Source organism: Staurois parvus, unplaced genomic scaffold (assembly GCF_062004578.1).
Source record: "Staurois parvus isolate SC_StPar_1 unplaced genomic scaffold, SC_StPar_1.0 ptg000086l, whole genome shotgun sequence".
NCBI classification, from domain to species: domain Eukaryota; kingdom Metazoa; phylum Chordata; class Amphibia; order Anura; family Ranidae; genus Staurois; species Staurois parvus.
Genome location: NW_028317882.1, coordinates 3,477,652 through 3,495,271, shown reverse-complemented (window position 1 = coordinate 3,495,271; position 17,620 = coordinate 3,477,652). Strand labels below are relative to the sequence as shown.

Below are 17,620 nucleotides of genomic sequence, written 5' to 3'. Positions count from 1 at the left end.
TTCTTTCCAAATCAGCCAATGTGATTGTCTGGATTTTTTTTCTCATTTTGTCTCTCATAGTTGAGGTCTACCTATGATACCAATTACAGGCCTCTCTCATCTTTTTAAGTGGGAGAACTTGCACAATTGGTGGCTGACTAAATACTTTTTTGCCCCACTGTATAATAAGCAAATAATATGCACTCTTTTTTCAATTCTTTAGTTATATATCTGAAAGATTAATAATTATACATGTCGTTTACACCCAACAAGGCCAACAAATACAGGCTATGACACATCCATAACAGTGCCATGTGCATACATTTTTGTCACATATGAACCTCCTACCTCTTTATATGAGTATGATAAATTATAAAAATTCCTATTCTATCCAAAAGAGCCTTTTATTTTTCAACAGACTAATTCTAATTTTCCCAAAATACCCATAAGAAAACCAAAACAACAACACAAAAAACAAAACGAAAGAAAAAAAGGAAGAAAAAACCCTCCAACAACCCCACACTCAAACCTCCCTTCTTATCTCTCCTACCCTTCCCACATCTCAGGTGAATCTTTATCTCTCTAAAAGCCTCCCAGAATTTCCCAGGCTAATTGCTCTTTGTATAGAAGGAAAGGAGACCATGTATTCCAGTACAGCTCACTCAGTTCCCTCTTGGCCGTAGTTAAGTCTTCAATTATTTGGATTTCCATTATTCTCGCCAGCCAGTGAGACTTAGTGGATCCTTATTTTTCAGGCTGCTGGAATACATGCCCTTGCCACCGTAATGAGATCTTTTAACAAAGATTTTCTATAATAAATAATCTGTACTCTAACATAGCAATGTATCTCCAACAACCAGTAAGGTTAGTTCATTTTCTTTTTTTTACCTTTTCTTTACTTGATATAGAATGTACTCACATTGGGACTGCTGCAGTTAGTTTTTTCTATGTTCCAAAGACTGAACTAATCTAGGCAGAGCAAAATAAGGTATCTTCATTGAAACAAGACATAAGGTCAAAGGATATCTTGCTGGGCAATGTCGTGAGGATACCTTACTCTGATCTACTAAGAGAGAACGGGATGTACACGTACACACCTGTCTGAGGTCACCTATAATCAGTACAGCCTGTATCTAAGCACATATTCACTCTTCTAACAGCAGCTGAGCTTTTAGAATAAAAGACAATTATTTTAAAACTTTTAATATAATTTTAATGCAGCATATTTGCTTTTCCTAATTATGGCACATTGTTGAGGCTTCACAATGAGTTTAAAAAGAAAAGTTTTCTAAGCAAATCTTTTTTTTTATATTTAAATAGAGTGGGGAAGAGTTGGAACCTTTGTCTGGTTTCTATTGCTGTCTGTGTGCCTGCTGGAGAAAGTCATCGTCTATTTGTGTACTCTATAATGTATTAATATCCATTCCCATTGGGAAGACAGAAGGCAACAGGAAATTGTCACTGGAACAGTACTAGGTAATCTTGCAATCTGGATACCTGTTCCAGAGAAAACTGTCTAAGAGGGAATTTCCCCTCACTGTAAAGAGATTTTTTTCTATTGCCTGTTCTGTCTCCAGAACAGGAAATAAAGGAAAATCTCACCCAATGGACAAAGAGAGCAAAAAAGGCTGATATGTGTTTTAACTGTTCCTTATTCGTAACATACATTTTATTTCAAATACTATTTTTCTTTTCCTTCATAGTTCTCAAAATATTATATATTTAAGCTTGTATGTATGTGAAGGTTAATACCTCTACTCTGCCATTTAGGAATGTATATTACTTGTGGAGGACGGAAAAATATCTTTTACTTGCTAATCATATCCAATGTTGTTTATTGTAATACTATGGAAAACAAAATAAATTTTAAAAAAGCATGCATAATATTAGAATGTCATGCTGTACCCATCACATAAACATGTACCTGATGAATCTCACAGCTAGCAGAAAGAAAATTAATATCTGAGACAACACACCTCCTTGTGCCCAGTCTGGCTGTGTAATATAGTTGCATGTGCTTGTACATGTACCTCTGAGAATTGCTTTCTACACACCACTAATAACTATTGCTTTGATTAATCTTTAGCAACATATGCAATTGCTTAGCTCAATTTATGGTGAACAGATAAGGAAGTAAACACATGCAAGCACAGTTTAGACAGCCTTGTACTATTGACCTCAGTGAAGCAGGCAGCAAACCTTCACATCAGTTAAAGATGCTTTATTAATTGTATAAATGCCCCTGTTCCTCATTTAGAGTTTGATATTTCACAAATTCTTTGAACTTAGTAGTTTAGCAGCTTTTTAGAATAGTTTTGTATTAAAAATTATTTAATGAACTGTCCTATACTTTCTGCATGATCTCCTACGTAGGATAGATCTCAGAGATCACCCATGGAGGTGTCAATTTGTGAAAAAGAGAAATGCCAGTGATTCTGATGGTCACAGCTTATCTCTCATGTGTACCAGTTTATGTAGCTGAGATGAGGAGCGCAGAACATGTTCTCTGCTTCTCATCACAGCACACACATCTTCTGATAGATGGACTGTTTATGAAGGTGAGATCTGAACACCCCACTGGCCATCTCTGTAAAATATCTCCATTCAAGTTCTTTTTGAGGACAGATATCTGAATCAACTAGTCAGATGCACATTCAGTATAGCCCAAAACATCCCACATGACCCCTGCCTCATACCACCAACCAGGTCCAAATCTGCTAAACCCCTTCCACAATGCACCTTCATTACCAGATATATTACAAATCATATTTCCATCCTTTACACAAATATGATTTACCTCCCCAACTAAAAATACGTTTCTGAAGAACCAAGATTTTAACAAGAACTTGGCTCACGGCAAAACACCTATGATCCAGAACAAACTAATCTCTACAAATAATGCAGGAACTTTTAGATACAATACCCAAGATGCCTCTGCTGAACAATTGTGGGTGATGGAATCAAATGTTTCCTGTCCACTAATACCCTAGCAACTTAGTCTATTATGTCCCATCATAACTGCACTTCTCAGTTCAAAATAAACCTATTCACCTGTGCTTGCCAACTGCACTATAACAGTTGAACAATTCAAACATTTTGCTAAAGTTTTGTCATAAATAGATTCAATATATGAAAGGTTTCTTGGACCGCAACATTTTGGCACAATTTGTTTCCTCTTTATTACCAATTTTTTTAATATTAGTGTTCACACAAACTCACTACCTTACTTACTGATATAATTTTCCTTTGAACTCTCAATAATTCATCCATTTAATCTCTGTTCATCTCATTAACCGCCTTCCGCCCATCATATGAGGCAGTGACGGGTGTAAGGTGGTTCTCTCGTTTTGGGAGGACATCATATGCCATCCTCCCACTCTAACCGCGCATGCGATCGGTGGTGCGTTGTGTCCCTTGGACACAGCGGATCACTGATCAACGGAAAGAGCCGAAGATGTCGGTTCGGTCATGTGATCAGCTGTGTCCAATCACAGCTGATCACGTGTAAATAGGGAAATGCCGGTTATCGGCATTTCTCTCCTCACAAGCTGTCATGCTGACAGCTCGAGAGGAGAGCCGATAATCTGCATTCCTCGGAGGGGACATGGGCACTGATCATCAGGGCACTGATGATCAGTGTGCTCTGCATGATCAGTGTGGCCCCAGCAGTGCCACCTGTCAGTGCTAATCAATGCCAACTGTCAGTGCTCTTTAATGCCAGCTGCCAGTGCAGTGCCCATCAATGCCACATATCAGTGCCTACTAGTGTACATGAATGCCACATATCAGTGCCCATCTGAGCTGCATTTCAGTGTCACCTATCAGTGCCAGTCAGTACCACCTATCAATGCCAGTCAGTGCCACCTATCAGTGCTGCCAATCAGTGCCAGTCAGTGCTGCCTATCAGTGTGCATCAGTGCCGCCTAACAAAGCCAGTCAATGCCACCTAAGAGTGCCAGTCAGTGCTGCCTATCAGTGCCAGTCAGTGCCTTCTATCAGTGCCACCTATCATTGCTGCCTATCAGTGCCATATATGAGTGCTGCCTTTCAGTGCCCATCAGTGATGCCTGTCAATGCCTATCAGTGGCACCTACTAGTGCCTCCACATCAGTGCCCATCAGTACCACTTATCAGTGCCCATCACTACAGTCTCATTAGCACACATCAGTGAAGGGGAAAAATCACTTATTTACAAAAACTAAGAAAAAACTTGTTTTTTTCAAAATTTTCAGTTGTTTTTGGTTAGTTTAGCAAAAAATAAAAAACCCAGAGGTGATTGAATACAACCAAACGAAAGCTCTATCTGTCTCAAAAAAATGATAAAAATTTCATATGGGTACAGTGTTGCATGACCGCGTAATTGTCATTCAAAGTGTGACAGTGCTGAAAGCTGGGCTGGGCAGGAAGGGGGTATAGGTGCCCTGTAGGCTAGTGGTTAATTTTCCTTTAGAGCACCTTCCTTCTCCGTGACTAACCCCACCTTCCTATCGGTTTATACATTTACATTTTTAGGCGCTAACATCAATCAAAGATTCAGTCAGCTGCCCTCGTGTTGGTCAGATTATGCTGGCATTCCGGACTGTTTCCACCCCATGTTCCTCGGCTAATGCTCATTAACAATTTTAACTTCGTGCTATACTTCATATTATCTGATTTTCCACTCTTCTCTTTCTTTTACACAAACACTCCACCTCTGCTGTGTTTGTTTCCCAGCTCACAGGACACTCACTTAACCCCACATATTTTGTTTCCCTACCTGTCTCATCTTCCTTCTGTTCAACACTGATTATTTCACCAGTCCAGATACCATCATTCACTTGTATCTCTTAGCAAAATTCTGTTCTAGCTCCTTACTTCCTGGCTACAACCATTGTTGCACACCCTCAATTGCTTTCTCAATGCACCAGTTATCCCATCCTGGTCACCTTGCCATCTCATTCCACTTTTTTTTTCCTTCCTTCTGGTGTTTCACTACCACATATTTCCCTCAATGTCTCTGTTTTATTAACTGATCATTGATCCATATGGTACATTTCCCTGACTCCACCAACTACCTCGACCCTGCACCATCACAGCCTCTGCCCACAGTCTCTGCTCAGCACACATCCCCATATATTTTTTTACTTTTCCAGTTAGTAGCTTTCAGTTTTCTGTCCCATTAATTCCCCATTCGAGGCTATCCAGTAAACTCTGCCTTGAGCAAATCACAAAATATTCTATAAGGTTTGTCTTTTTTAAATATATTTATTTTATCCTTTTCTTGATCTAGTTCATTTTTATAATGTATATATTGTTCATACTTTCTTGATGTAAAGGAATATTTTTGTGGTGTTTGCATCCTCCGCTTTTCTCTGCATGCTCATTGGTGTGAATTTACTTGTTTAATGGCCACAAATTGCAGAAGGTATTATTGTAGTAAATCTATGTTCATTCCAACAACTCAATATTGAGTCAATGAAAAAGTAAAAACAAGGTTTCTCCTAAAATTACTGAATTATTGGAAAGATCCTAAAAGTTAAGGTATAAAATGTTATACCCTTTCTACATCATTGAAAAAACACAGAGTAAAATAAAAGTCAGTAGGTACAAACTGCTCATTATGATTGTATTCACATGTTTCATGATGTTTTGAAGTCAAATTTAAAATAAATTTCTGTGCTTGGTTTGCAGAATAGAATTTCCCATTTTGTTCCCTGTTGATGTTAAAATCATTCTCATGTTTAAAGGTATATAGATTTTATTTTTGATGGAATCTTTTCAAGAATGTTAGAATCCCACTGTGAAGATTAATTGCTCTTAGCAGTCTGCTATAATGCCCACCTGTCCAACACTGTGCTATGCCTTGACACTGTTAAATATGCGTTTCCATAGCTTGAAAATAACCATAGTCACAAGAGACAGAGGTACTTCTCACGAATGCTCTACAGCCCAACGTTTAACATTAGATATTAATTTCATGTTCAATGCTCCTTTGAAATGCTCAAAATTCAGTGGTTTTGTTTAACCAATAGCAGTAATCATTTGTATATCAGAATGCAGTACAAATATGTACTAAAATTATCTTGTTGGGCTTATTCTTTAAAGCAGCATAAAAAGAAATTATGATGTGCAAAGTGCAGTAATTTTCTAGTCAACCACATCAACCAGTCTGATGTGACTACAATAAAACCTTTGGTTGCTGCAGATGATTACACTTTGTATATTATTTTAGCATGCATTTCTAGCCTACAACCTTGCAGTTACAATTCTATACATTTGTGAGTGCTTTGTATTTATTAACAGCTATGGTAATCATTTATATATTTAAGGATAACTAATTGTGCACTTTATTGGGTCACGGTGAGCAGTATATTGTCATGGACAGCTTTGGGTCACCAGCAACCTGTATAGTTGGCTAATGGAATATGCTGGGTGCTGACAGGCTGGTTACCGGACTTTGGACTGCAAACAGTGAGTACTGGCGACCCTGTGTAGCTTTTTTGGTCAATCAGCTGCTTATATGATCAATGCAGGCTGGACTGGAGACACAGTTTGAGGTTGCTCTATTGGTACCGATACCAGCTTTATCACCTGCAAATCAGCTCCAACTCCTACATTACACACTTGGCATTGCTGCTATCAGAGTTAACACTGCTGGACATTTGGTTTATATATACTACTTTGGACTGTCGGTTTTGCTACTATATTACCAGACTGGAATCATCTACATCTAGCAGTGGTCATGATCCACTGACTACATAATTTGCATTATTGTGTGCGTTTCAGTTTGCCATACATCTAGCTCATCCATCCATCTGGGACCATGGAATCACAGTGCCTCCAGCCATACAGTTATTTATGTCTATAGATCATTACTGGCTTTCAGCATTAACCGGTTTAGGACTCTTCTGTGTGCTCCATGGACTGTTATGTGCCATTTATTCACAGGTGTCTTTATTTCAGGCTCCAAATTATATGGTCTACTTAGCTCATTTAGGATGCTTATAGACTGCCAGCACGTCTAGTCGCATTTGTGCAGCTTTGGGAGTGTGTTACATCAGGGGGGATTTAGAGGTGGTTTAGTTATTCAGCTTCTCCCATCTGGGTTTGGAGGGGTGCGGGTGGGTGTCCCTTTACAGGAGGCAGTTTTTGGGTGGGGCTACCTTTTGGTGGGTGGGGTTTCACAGGGAGGTTTTGGGGTATAGGTAGGGGGTGTATCAATCCATTTAGGGGATCTGGGGGGTCTCTGGGGTGGGGAGGGCTTTTGGGTCATTGATTTGTGATGCTTTTACTTCATGTCTTTTTGTAATAAATATATTAGTAGTAGCCAACTGGGTGTGTGGTCTATTTTTTTTCTTGTTTTGGAAAGTTTATGTTTTGACAGTGCAAAATATGCTATGAAAATATGAAAACGCATTTGCGTGTTCAGATGCCATTCATTTCAATGGCACCTAAAAACATGGCACATTTTTCTGCGTGACAAATGTGCTGCGATTGTGTAAAAATTGCAGGGTGTGCGATGCTCAAAAAAGATTTCAGAGCCTTTTTTGGCCATCGCACGTCTTACAATTTTATTTGCGTAATTGCAGTGCATTTGTCATGTGGAAATATGTGCCACGATTGCGGGAAAAACGCCCCACATTTTCAGGTGCCATTGAAGTTAATGGCACCTGAACACACGAATGCACGCGTTCACATTTTCACAGCGCATTTTCAAAACACGGGCAGAATCACAGCAATTCCGCCTGTGATTTGAAAGGCCTAAGTGTGAATGCAGTCTAACACAAGTAACAGGAAAAATCCTATACAACCACAATATAGCAGTGTCCCTCCAAAGAGAAGCCAAGAGAGCCACAATAATGTTGTAAGGTATAAAACTCACTTTTATTAAAATCAGACATGTACTTCCAAGATCAGAGGATATCAGAAAAGACCCTGAGACACCGATATCGGCATGCGTGTGACGTCACCAGCTTGGCCCTACCCAACATGTTTCTCCACCAATCAGTGTCGTCAGGGGTATGATGCTCCAAAATGATCTCTTTTCCATTGAGCAAGAGACTGAATATCTGTGGTAGAGGAATCATGGTCACATATGGGCTGAATGGCTTTTTTACAGAATATACAGCTGTGCTCAAACATTTGCATTTCTTAGCAGAACTCATGAAATTTTGGCATTTATATTGAAAATATATATATGACAGTGTTATTAACAGATGTTCCAAAGCAAATTATAATCATATAGATACCCAATTATTGTAAAATAAATCCACTACCAATATAAAGTCCACTCTGATTTTTATGTAAATGACTTAGTCACCCCTTATGACTAAGTCGATGACGAAACGCGTCAAGGTGGAGTGACGTCGAGACGTTTTCCCGGAAACCAGAAGTTACCTGGCGGCCATTTCTGATAAGGGAGAGATCGAGCAGGAGCAATGGGACGTGTCTCCCTGGATGACCGTGAGATTCCTATACCTTCTGTACTCCCTCTAATGCGGTTAAAAAGCTTTGGCAATGTGAGCAGTTTTAATAAAGTGTATGTTACTTATTTTATTGGCGGTATCACACTATGTCCTGTGTTTTTTTGGTGACACTGGAAGTGTCTAAGGAATCCAGAGAGTGGGGTGGCTGCGTGATACAGCAGAGGTTCCTGAGTGGATCAGCCTGTGAATTTCCTGGATGACTACAAAGCCCATTATATTGGGAAGTTGGTAAGGGTATCCTCACTGCTTTTAGAAGTGGATACACCCTTTTATATTGGAGTTTTCTGTGATGTGGCACTGAAATAGTGTTATGCACATTGAAGTGGTTTTTCACTGATCACGTGTGGTTCACGTTTTTTCACAACTTTTACTTATTTTCACTGGAGGAAGCATAGATAAAGTTTATTTGATAAAGGTTAATGCACTATATGAGTTTTCTTTTTTTTGAGGTGGACTAATTTTGAACACCGTTGGAGTTATTGATGGGACATTTTGCGTATTTACATAAAAATCAGAGTGGACTTTATATTGGTAGTGGATTTATTTTACAATAATTGGGTATCTATATGATTATAATTTGCTTTGGAACATCTGTTAATAACACTGTCATATATATAGTTTGGTACACCTTCAGGGGAAGGTGTTGTTTGTGTTATAGGGTAATTATAGTAGGATAGGAGGTGGTTGATTTCTAATTATATTGAAAATATGACTGCCATCATGCCAAAACACTGTCTTTTATTTATAGATCAAAAGTTTACATTCCCTGGAATGTTTGGCCTTGGTACAGACACACAAGGTGACACACACAGGTTAAAATGGCAATTAAAGGTTAATTTCCCACATCTGTGACTTTTTAAATTGCAATTAGTGTCGTAAGTTAATGTATAACTAGTCAGTGAGTTTGTTAGCTCTAGATATTCAGGCTAGATACTTAGCCATGTGAAGTAGAAAAGAACTGTCAAAAGACCTGCATAACAAGGTAATAAAACGTTATAAAGATGGAAAAGGATATAGAAAGATACTTTATAAAGATGGAGAAGGACATATAAAGATATCCAAAGCCTTGAATATGCCAGTCAGTACTGCTCACCATATGTTAGATTTATAATGTAAGGTTTAGTATTCAAACCACTTTGGTTGCTGTACCTTTACTATTTCACTAAGCGCAAATACATTACCATTTGTAAGATTATTTTTACTACTTTGTTTCTTGATGGGAAGATTTTCTTTACTTCCTGTTCTGGATACATAAAAGAAAGTGAGAAGAAATCTCTCCAAGGTGAGAATATAGTTCTTAGATCAGTGTCTCTGAAACAAGTGTCCTCATTGAAAAATTAACCTTCATTTCTTGTTTTGGTGACAACTGTATAATTCTGTATTTTCTATCACTTTCCGTCTTAGTGACAATCGTCACCAGGACAAATAAAGATAGTGAATTTCCTCATTGGGTTTGCAGCCCACAATAAATATATAACAGGTGATCTAACACTTTCTTGCTGTGTTCACAGCTGAAAAAATGTTTGGGTTATACATTTACTTTATTTGGCTTGACAAAATCAAATAGTTGGCAAAGACATACATGCATATGTTGTGGTTAGATTTGTATATACAGTAGATATAGGTATATTGTATGTATACATTGTAAGAATAAATATATATTTTTCTTTTGCTGTACAGTGGGAAGAAATTGGTGAAGTTGATGAGAACTATGCTCCAATACATACATATCAAGTGTGTAAAGTGATGGAACAGAATCAAAACAATTGGCTCTTGACTAATTGGATATCCAATGAAGGGGCTTCAAGAATCTTTATTGAGCTCAAATTTACACTACGGGATTGCAACAGTCTTCCAGGGGGACTTGGCACTTGCAAAGAAACGTTTAATGTATATTATTTTGAATCAAGTGAAGAAGATAGTAGGAACATTAGAGAAAACCAATACATCAAGATCGATACTATTGCAGCTGATGAAAGCTTTACCGAGCTGGACTTGGGGGACAGAGTGATGAAGCTAAACACTGAGATCAGAGATGTGGGACCACTCACCAAGAAAGGTTTTTACCTTGCCTTCCAAGATGTGGGAGCGTGTATTGCTCTGGTTTCTGTTCGTGTATACTACAAGAAGTGTCCATCAGTGGTACGAAATTTAGCAATTTTCCAAGACACAATCACTGGAGCAGATTCTTCGCAACTTTTGGAAGTATCGGGAACATGTGTCAACAATTCCGTGACTGAGGAGGCTCCCAAAATGCACTGCAGTGCAGAGGGGGAATGGCTTGTTCCAATAGGAAAGTGTATGTGTCAAGAAGGTTATGAAGAAAAGAACAATACCTGTCAAGGTAATTTTTTGGACTATGAAAATTAAATGATAGGAACATTATATTACATGATATTTTAATTAACCTAATTTACTCAATTTAACATTAACCAAAAAGAGTAAAAATACACACGAAGTGATTTATTCTTGCTTAGTGCAAGACATTAACATTTTTGTAGTCATTAGGGTTGATTTGCAAAAAAGAAAAATGAATGTCCACTTTGAAAAATGAAAACCGTGAAGCCACATTCTTACAAATTACCCAAACACTCAAGGGAAACCCAGATTTTTAAATTCTCCTTGGACTGATTGGGTATTCAAAGAGAACACTGCTATCTGAAAATTCACATTCTCTTTTGTACTTTCTGATCACCTTATATTGCATTTTAGCCTGAATAGCATTCATATGAATTTGATTCAAGGTGCTATTATATATATTTTTTAAAATAATCATATTTACTACAACCAAACTATTAATTGCTATCAAAAAAGCTACTAAAATTATGTCATAATTGAATTTAGGTCTGTGAGCAAATTTAAAGACAAGGTAAATATTAGCTATACATATGTACACCTTGACATAAATTATATTCATGTTGATCATAACTGATTGATCATAACAGACAAATAAGTATTTGTTAACATTAATGCATAAAGGGAGATTTACTAAGAACGGGAACACGCAGAATATGATGCAGCTGTGCATAGTAACCAATCAGCTTCTAACATAAGCTTGTTCAATTAAACTTTGACAATAAAACCTGAAAGCTAATTGGATTCTATACAGAGGTGCACCAGATTTCCAGTTTTAGTAAATAACCCCCAAATTATACAGCATGTGATGACAGTTGATAATTTCAAATTGCTTCTATTAATACATTTTAATTTGTATACAAAAGTGGTGACATGCTTAAGTGATGTGGATTAGAAGTATTATGTATGTTATTCATGTTTTCTCAGTCCTTTTTTATTTTTTTAGAATAATGTTGATACTTGTTATGCATAGGAACATATTCACTGCAGGCTTCCTAGTGCATGTTTTGCATAATTTTCCTCAGTTTTTAATCTTTGACTGCAGTTTCACAAATGAATGCCAAAAGTAAAGGTTATATCAACACAGTGGGTTGGAGTACTTTCGTGAAAATATTTTAATTGAAACTTGATCAGGCATGCTTCCGCTTAGAATGGAAAATTATACATCGGTTATATTTTTAATACGGTTCTCTTCTTACTTTTTTCTTGGCATTTAGTATAATAATAAAGAAGTGATCTGCTTTATTAACTCAGGGAACTGGATTATAAAAATAAAGAGTTCCAGTTTAGCAATGACCCGAGCAGCATCAGCAAAAAAAAATAAAAAATGTAATCCAACAATATTACCAATTGTAAGAAACGGCTGAATACTTTAGCAGATGGAAAGCACAACATGATATGGAATTACATAATGCATCCATGATGTAATTAAAAAAAAATCTATCATTAACAGTGCTGTCGATGTGAAAAGCCTAATTGCACTCCAAACTGACTAACTTAAACAGAAAATGACTTTCAAAATCACAAACTGATTAAAGTCACCTACATTTTGATTATATATTTCAGCCTATGCTCTTTACAATATGGCTGGGTGATATGTACACTATTCCTGTTGTCTTGTATCATGGCACTAATATTTAAATTTGTTTTGTTAGAGGTTAGTGTGGTACCAAAAGTGCTTTTATTTAGTAGAACCTGTCCTTTAATGTGACAGACTTTACAGAGTTTGAAAGAGAGATCAGGAGTCATTTAAGCCAACCACAGAACCAAGAAACCAAAATCAATCAATTTTAAGGAGCTCACTCATATGAGCTTTCACTAACAAGAACAGAAAAGACAATCCAAAAAGTTAGGTACTAAGTATTCTTTAAAACAGCCACAAATAACAATGAAAACTGTGCCACAGACAGAACCAAAAGAAACCAAAAATAAGGAAACACAGATGAATGTGATTATGGCTGCTGCAGTCTTCAAAATGTATCTAATTTCCACATTAGTGAGTCCTATGAAAGTGTATAGAGACCAAGCTGCCAAAAAATGTGAATCAAAATCATTAAACAATTGGCCACATGTGAAAATGCAAAAAAGAAATTAAATAAATGAACAACACTAGAAAATATAAGTAATGTCCAATGTATCAGTAAGTCCCATTCAAATGGTAGTTGCTTGAAAACCAAAAGATAGCTAAACAGGTGCTGGTGCCATTAGTAACAGGAAAAACAGGTGACCACTTCTAGGTGCTACAGGTGACCCCACATGGATTTGCACTCACCACAATGGATGGACCTTCTATTACTAGATAGGTATTACTGCGGTTTTTTTGGTTGGACCCACTGTGTGTCTTGTCACCAACTTGACCATTCATATGTACCAGGAATGCGATTCCTTCCCATGTAATACACAGTCACTCAAAAAAACAGTATCAGGGAAGAGGTTCATTGCGCAAAGCAGCTGACTTTATTAAATTATATAAAACCTAGCAATAACAGCACACTCACATGTATATGTGCCTAAGGACCGGCACCAGGTACATACAGTGCATTTGGTTAAGATGGCTGCCGCTGCTCCGAGTTCGTAAGCTGGCTTGGGTCCAGGGATGGAATGTGATGTATCGGTTGGGGAACACTGCTTTTTTTTGGGGAACCAGTTTTGTCTGTAATTGGACGTCTTCAGGAAGCAAGGCAGGTTATGCGCTTCCTGAAGACATCCAATTACAGACAAAACTAATTATCAGAACTAACATTAATGTTCTCTAAAAGTGCTAGTTGCTCTGCTGTCACACAGATAATTTGGCTTTATGTATTTTGAGTATTAATACAAAGCAATTATTTGGATTAGAAGTTCTGACTTAACTTGATGCATCCTTTTTTCTTTGTCATCAAGACTAAAAGTATGAAAGACACTGGATTGGCATAATAGTAAGCAACCCGCAACCAAAATCATTTTCAAAGGAATGTTCCCTTTTAAGGATTACCTGCTTCAAAAGAAACATATGTATGAGTGAATAATATGAATTGCACAATTTAAAATGAGCCTCAACACCCTGGCTTAGCAGTTATAGGTCAAAATGAAAATTATTTTAAATGCAGCCAAATATGTTAACAGAAAAGGTAAAAACTAAAAAGGCTTACAAAGGAAAATTTGCACTTTTGACAGTGTATAATTAAACTGGAGCAGGAAAACTAATGGAGGTGATTATAATTAAGAGGAACTAATGACCCTTAGAACACCTATAAATGTGTGCCTTCTGTTCCTATTTATAAAAAATAGTGATGAATAACCTGCAGAAGAACGTATGGCTGGGCTTGCTGGCACTGTTATCATTTATGTAATTAGGAAATGATTAGAGGTGATTGAATTTTTGAAAATCTGTTAGGTGATTATTTTGAGTGAAGGGATCAATTGATTAAGCTGAGTTTGTTGAACCAATAAAGTCAGATATGCTGGAGAGTTCACCACTTTCGATACATGTTGGGTGCTGCTTAGAAGCAGTATCAGTTTCCATTTGTTTTATTGCTGTCCCCAATAATAATGTGAACAACTTGGCTTCATATCAAATTGTTGGGCCTCCATTTACTAAGTCACAAAAGTAAAGTTCTCCATGCATCCATTTTTGAATTTAGAACCTTTGTATTTAGCACTCATATAATTTGGTAAGGCAAGTTATGTGCTTTCATCCCTACCTCCTTAAACCTATCATGTAAATATAATTATGGGGTTCTTCACTATGGCAGTAAAAAAGGGGTAGTGGTCTGAGTAGCTGCCTGCAGCAGACTTATGACCTCATCTGAGTCTAGGGAAAGTCACTTTACTGGAGCTCAAATTCAATCTCTGCCAGTCTCTGCCAGTCTGGAAATTCAATCTCTGGGAACCAGTATCCACACTATAAATCATGCCCTCTACTTCCTGTGACAAGTGACAACAATTTACAAGTGACAGCATTTTTTTTATTTTACCTCACTTTCTGTCATGGTAACATTGTTCCTCAAGACAAACAATGGGGTCAGGACCCCATCAACCCCCATCCTATCCTATAAAAACAAAGACATGTTTCCATATGCCTTAACCCTTTCCCACCTGTGCCTTCTGGCCCTTTAAGAAGTTTCAGACACTGGGAGGAGGGCATTTTGGTCATGTGATTGGTTATCACCATGGTCGGTCACATGATTGAAAAGCTTCTGATTGCAATTAGTGATCGGTAGCTTTCTGTTACCTGCTGGGGAGCACACAGGGCACTCTCTCTTGGCCCAGCATTGTTTACATTTTGGTATACATATAGTGAAGGAAATAAGTATTTGATCCCCTGCTGATTTTTAATGTTTGCTCACTGTATCCCTCCTGAGATGTGTGCAAACCTGGTGGCCAACTACAGGAAATGTCTGATCTCTGTAATTGCCAACAAGGGATTTGCCACCAAGTACTAAGTCATGTTTTGAGAAGGGGATCAAATACTTATTTCCCTCATGAACATGCAAATCAGTGCATAATTTGTTAGACATGCATTTTTTTAAATTTTTTGTTGCTATTCTGTCTCTCAGTGTTACAATACACCTACCATTCAATTTTTAGACTGATCATTTCTTTGTGAGTGGGCAAACATTCAAAATCAGCAGGGGATCAAATACTTATTTCCTTCACTGTATACTGTATATGCCTCTCGGCTTTAAGGCCCAGCAAGAGGCCGCATATATGCATATGGCTGGCAGGAAGAGGGTAAAAAAAATCGAACATTTAAGGAGAATGTATATGTTAAGTTATGTTTAAATTATGTAATTATTTAGGCCACTTTGTAATAACTGTACCACAGGCTTGGATGTAGACTTTGAAAGGCTCCTCATAAAACACCAAGTAATTCCTTTTGATTAATTCCTGTATATTTAGAAAAATGCTTAAGATCATACACTACTGTATATTATATTAGGAACCTGCTGAGCCACAAAGACACAGTGCTAAAATTTCTATGCATATTTTGTTATACTTTATATTCTGTTTTACTGATTTAGTTGACCCTCTCAACCTCTGGTGGTAATAGGCAAAATATCTTAGCCATATGTTTTTCATGAAGGGATCAAAGATCATAGAAATTAGCTTGATGAGTCTCACAAAGAGGAGTTATTCTAACATGATGTGGGAACACTTCCTATGATAATCAGATGGAAATGTGCAATTAGAAAGGGAATAATTATATTCTCAGTTATATCAAATGATTAGATTTTTGACTAGGTCATATAAAGTCAGATCAATTTGAATAATGTCAATCAGGGAGTAGTTACCTTTTGTTTTGTGTGTTGATTTTTGGTATGAATCACTGAAAATGTTGTCCTCTCTTAAAGTAGAACTATGGTCAAACTATAAATCAAATGCATGAAGCTGGTTGCTCATTCCAGCAAGACCAAGCTCTTGACCTTCTGGAACATTTTGCAAATACCTGTTGATCCTGCCCATGAAACTATTGGACAGGAACTTCCCTTCACAGGGTGGCAAGCACTTCTCCTTTTGCAATGAACTCACTGCTTTGTTGTCATTATAGCTGCTTAGATGCTGAGCCGTTGAGCTTAGGGAAATGATGTAAAGGTATCCTTATTTCTTCCCACCTTTTCATTTACCATTAAATAGGCAATAGAAGTAAATTATATTTATTTTAGGATATTTAATACATCAACTTGCCTTTACATTCACTCTGAGGAGAATAAAAATGGCTGATTTAGATGGACTTTAACACAGCAATTAGAAGACTTTGCTCTACATGGGCAAACAGCACTAAAAAGTCCAAAGTGCTTGCAGTTTAACTGGTCACTGGTCCGTATTTGGGACCTTATCAGATTTGTGAACCTGCTATTGGTGACAACTCACCAACAACACAAAAACTATGCAAGGCAAGACAGAGAAATACTTATCTTTCTGCCCTGCTTGCCGCATGAGCCAGGCATTACTCTCATGCTGGTAACTTACATTTTTTTTAGCATTTTCATCAGTGAGGGAATGAAGGAGTATTTACATTGTACATTTTAATGATCCCGTCACATTTTCACCAGCCATGGGATCTCAAGTGTGATATTAGCCTAACTGTTTCTTGAATCATTCCCTTGCTAATTTGACAGAGGTGAGTTTAAAGTTTCACAAAAATTACTCTTTGCATGAAGGTTCAATATGAGCTCCCCTTGTTTGTGTGAGTCTCTTTGCTCTGGTCTCTTCTTACTACATCTAATAGTGTTGCCTGGTTAAATGGGTTATTATCATACTTCTCTATAGTACTGTGGTTGGAACATTATAATATACGCTCTTATGACAGAGAGAGGGAGAAAGACTGGTGTGAGTGGATTTCTGTATTTTGTGCCGCATAATGCATTGGGATTAATTTACTAAAGTTTTTTGTTTTCTGCTCTTTTGTGAAAGACAATAATTCAGATACAGTATGTATGGTCATTTCTAACAATTTTACGTCTGAAATCTATGTTTGATCATGTATGCGGCTTGTACACAAGATGTACATTTCTTCATAGTATTACTGATTTAGCTGTTATATTCCTGTTATTAATACTGGCATTACTGGTAGACATGTTGGGGTTAATTAACCGCTTCCTGACCACCCTATAGCAGAAATACAGCTACAGGGCAGCAGGGATGCACAAAATCACATATATATATATATATATACGTGATTTTGTATTTCTGGGTTGGGCACAAACGCTTGCTCCCTACCCACGCCGCTATTGGCTCCTCGGCATGTGAATCACCATGTCCTGGCCGCCGATTCTCGTTGGCAGAGCTGACAGGGGAGAGGTCTGTATGTAAACAATACAGATCTCTCCCTTGTCAGC

At 37.4% G+C, this 17,620-nt stretch overlaps 1 protein-coding gene across 2 annotated transcripts in view; it reads left to right on the top strand.

Annotated features, from left to right (window-relative positions):
• Positions 1 to 17,620, top strand: part of EPHA5 (EPH receptor A5) — a 439,656-nt gene that overhangs the window by 108,262 nt on the left and 313,774 nt on the right. For both annotated transcript variants that reach the window (XM_089669983.1, XM_089669982.1), the window contains exon 3: positions 10,125 to 10,788. In XM_089669983.1, coding sequence (XP_089526109.1) covers positions 10,125 to 10,788 — 664 coding nt within the window. The remainder of the gene's footprint in view (positions 1 to 10,124; positions 10,789 to 17,620) is intronic.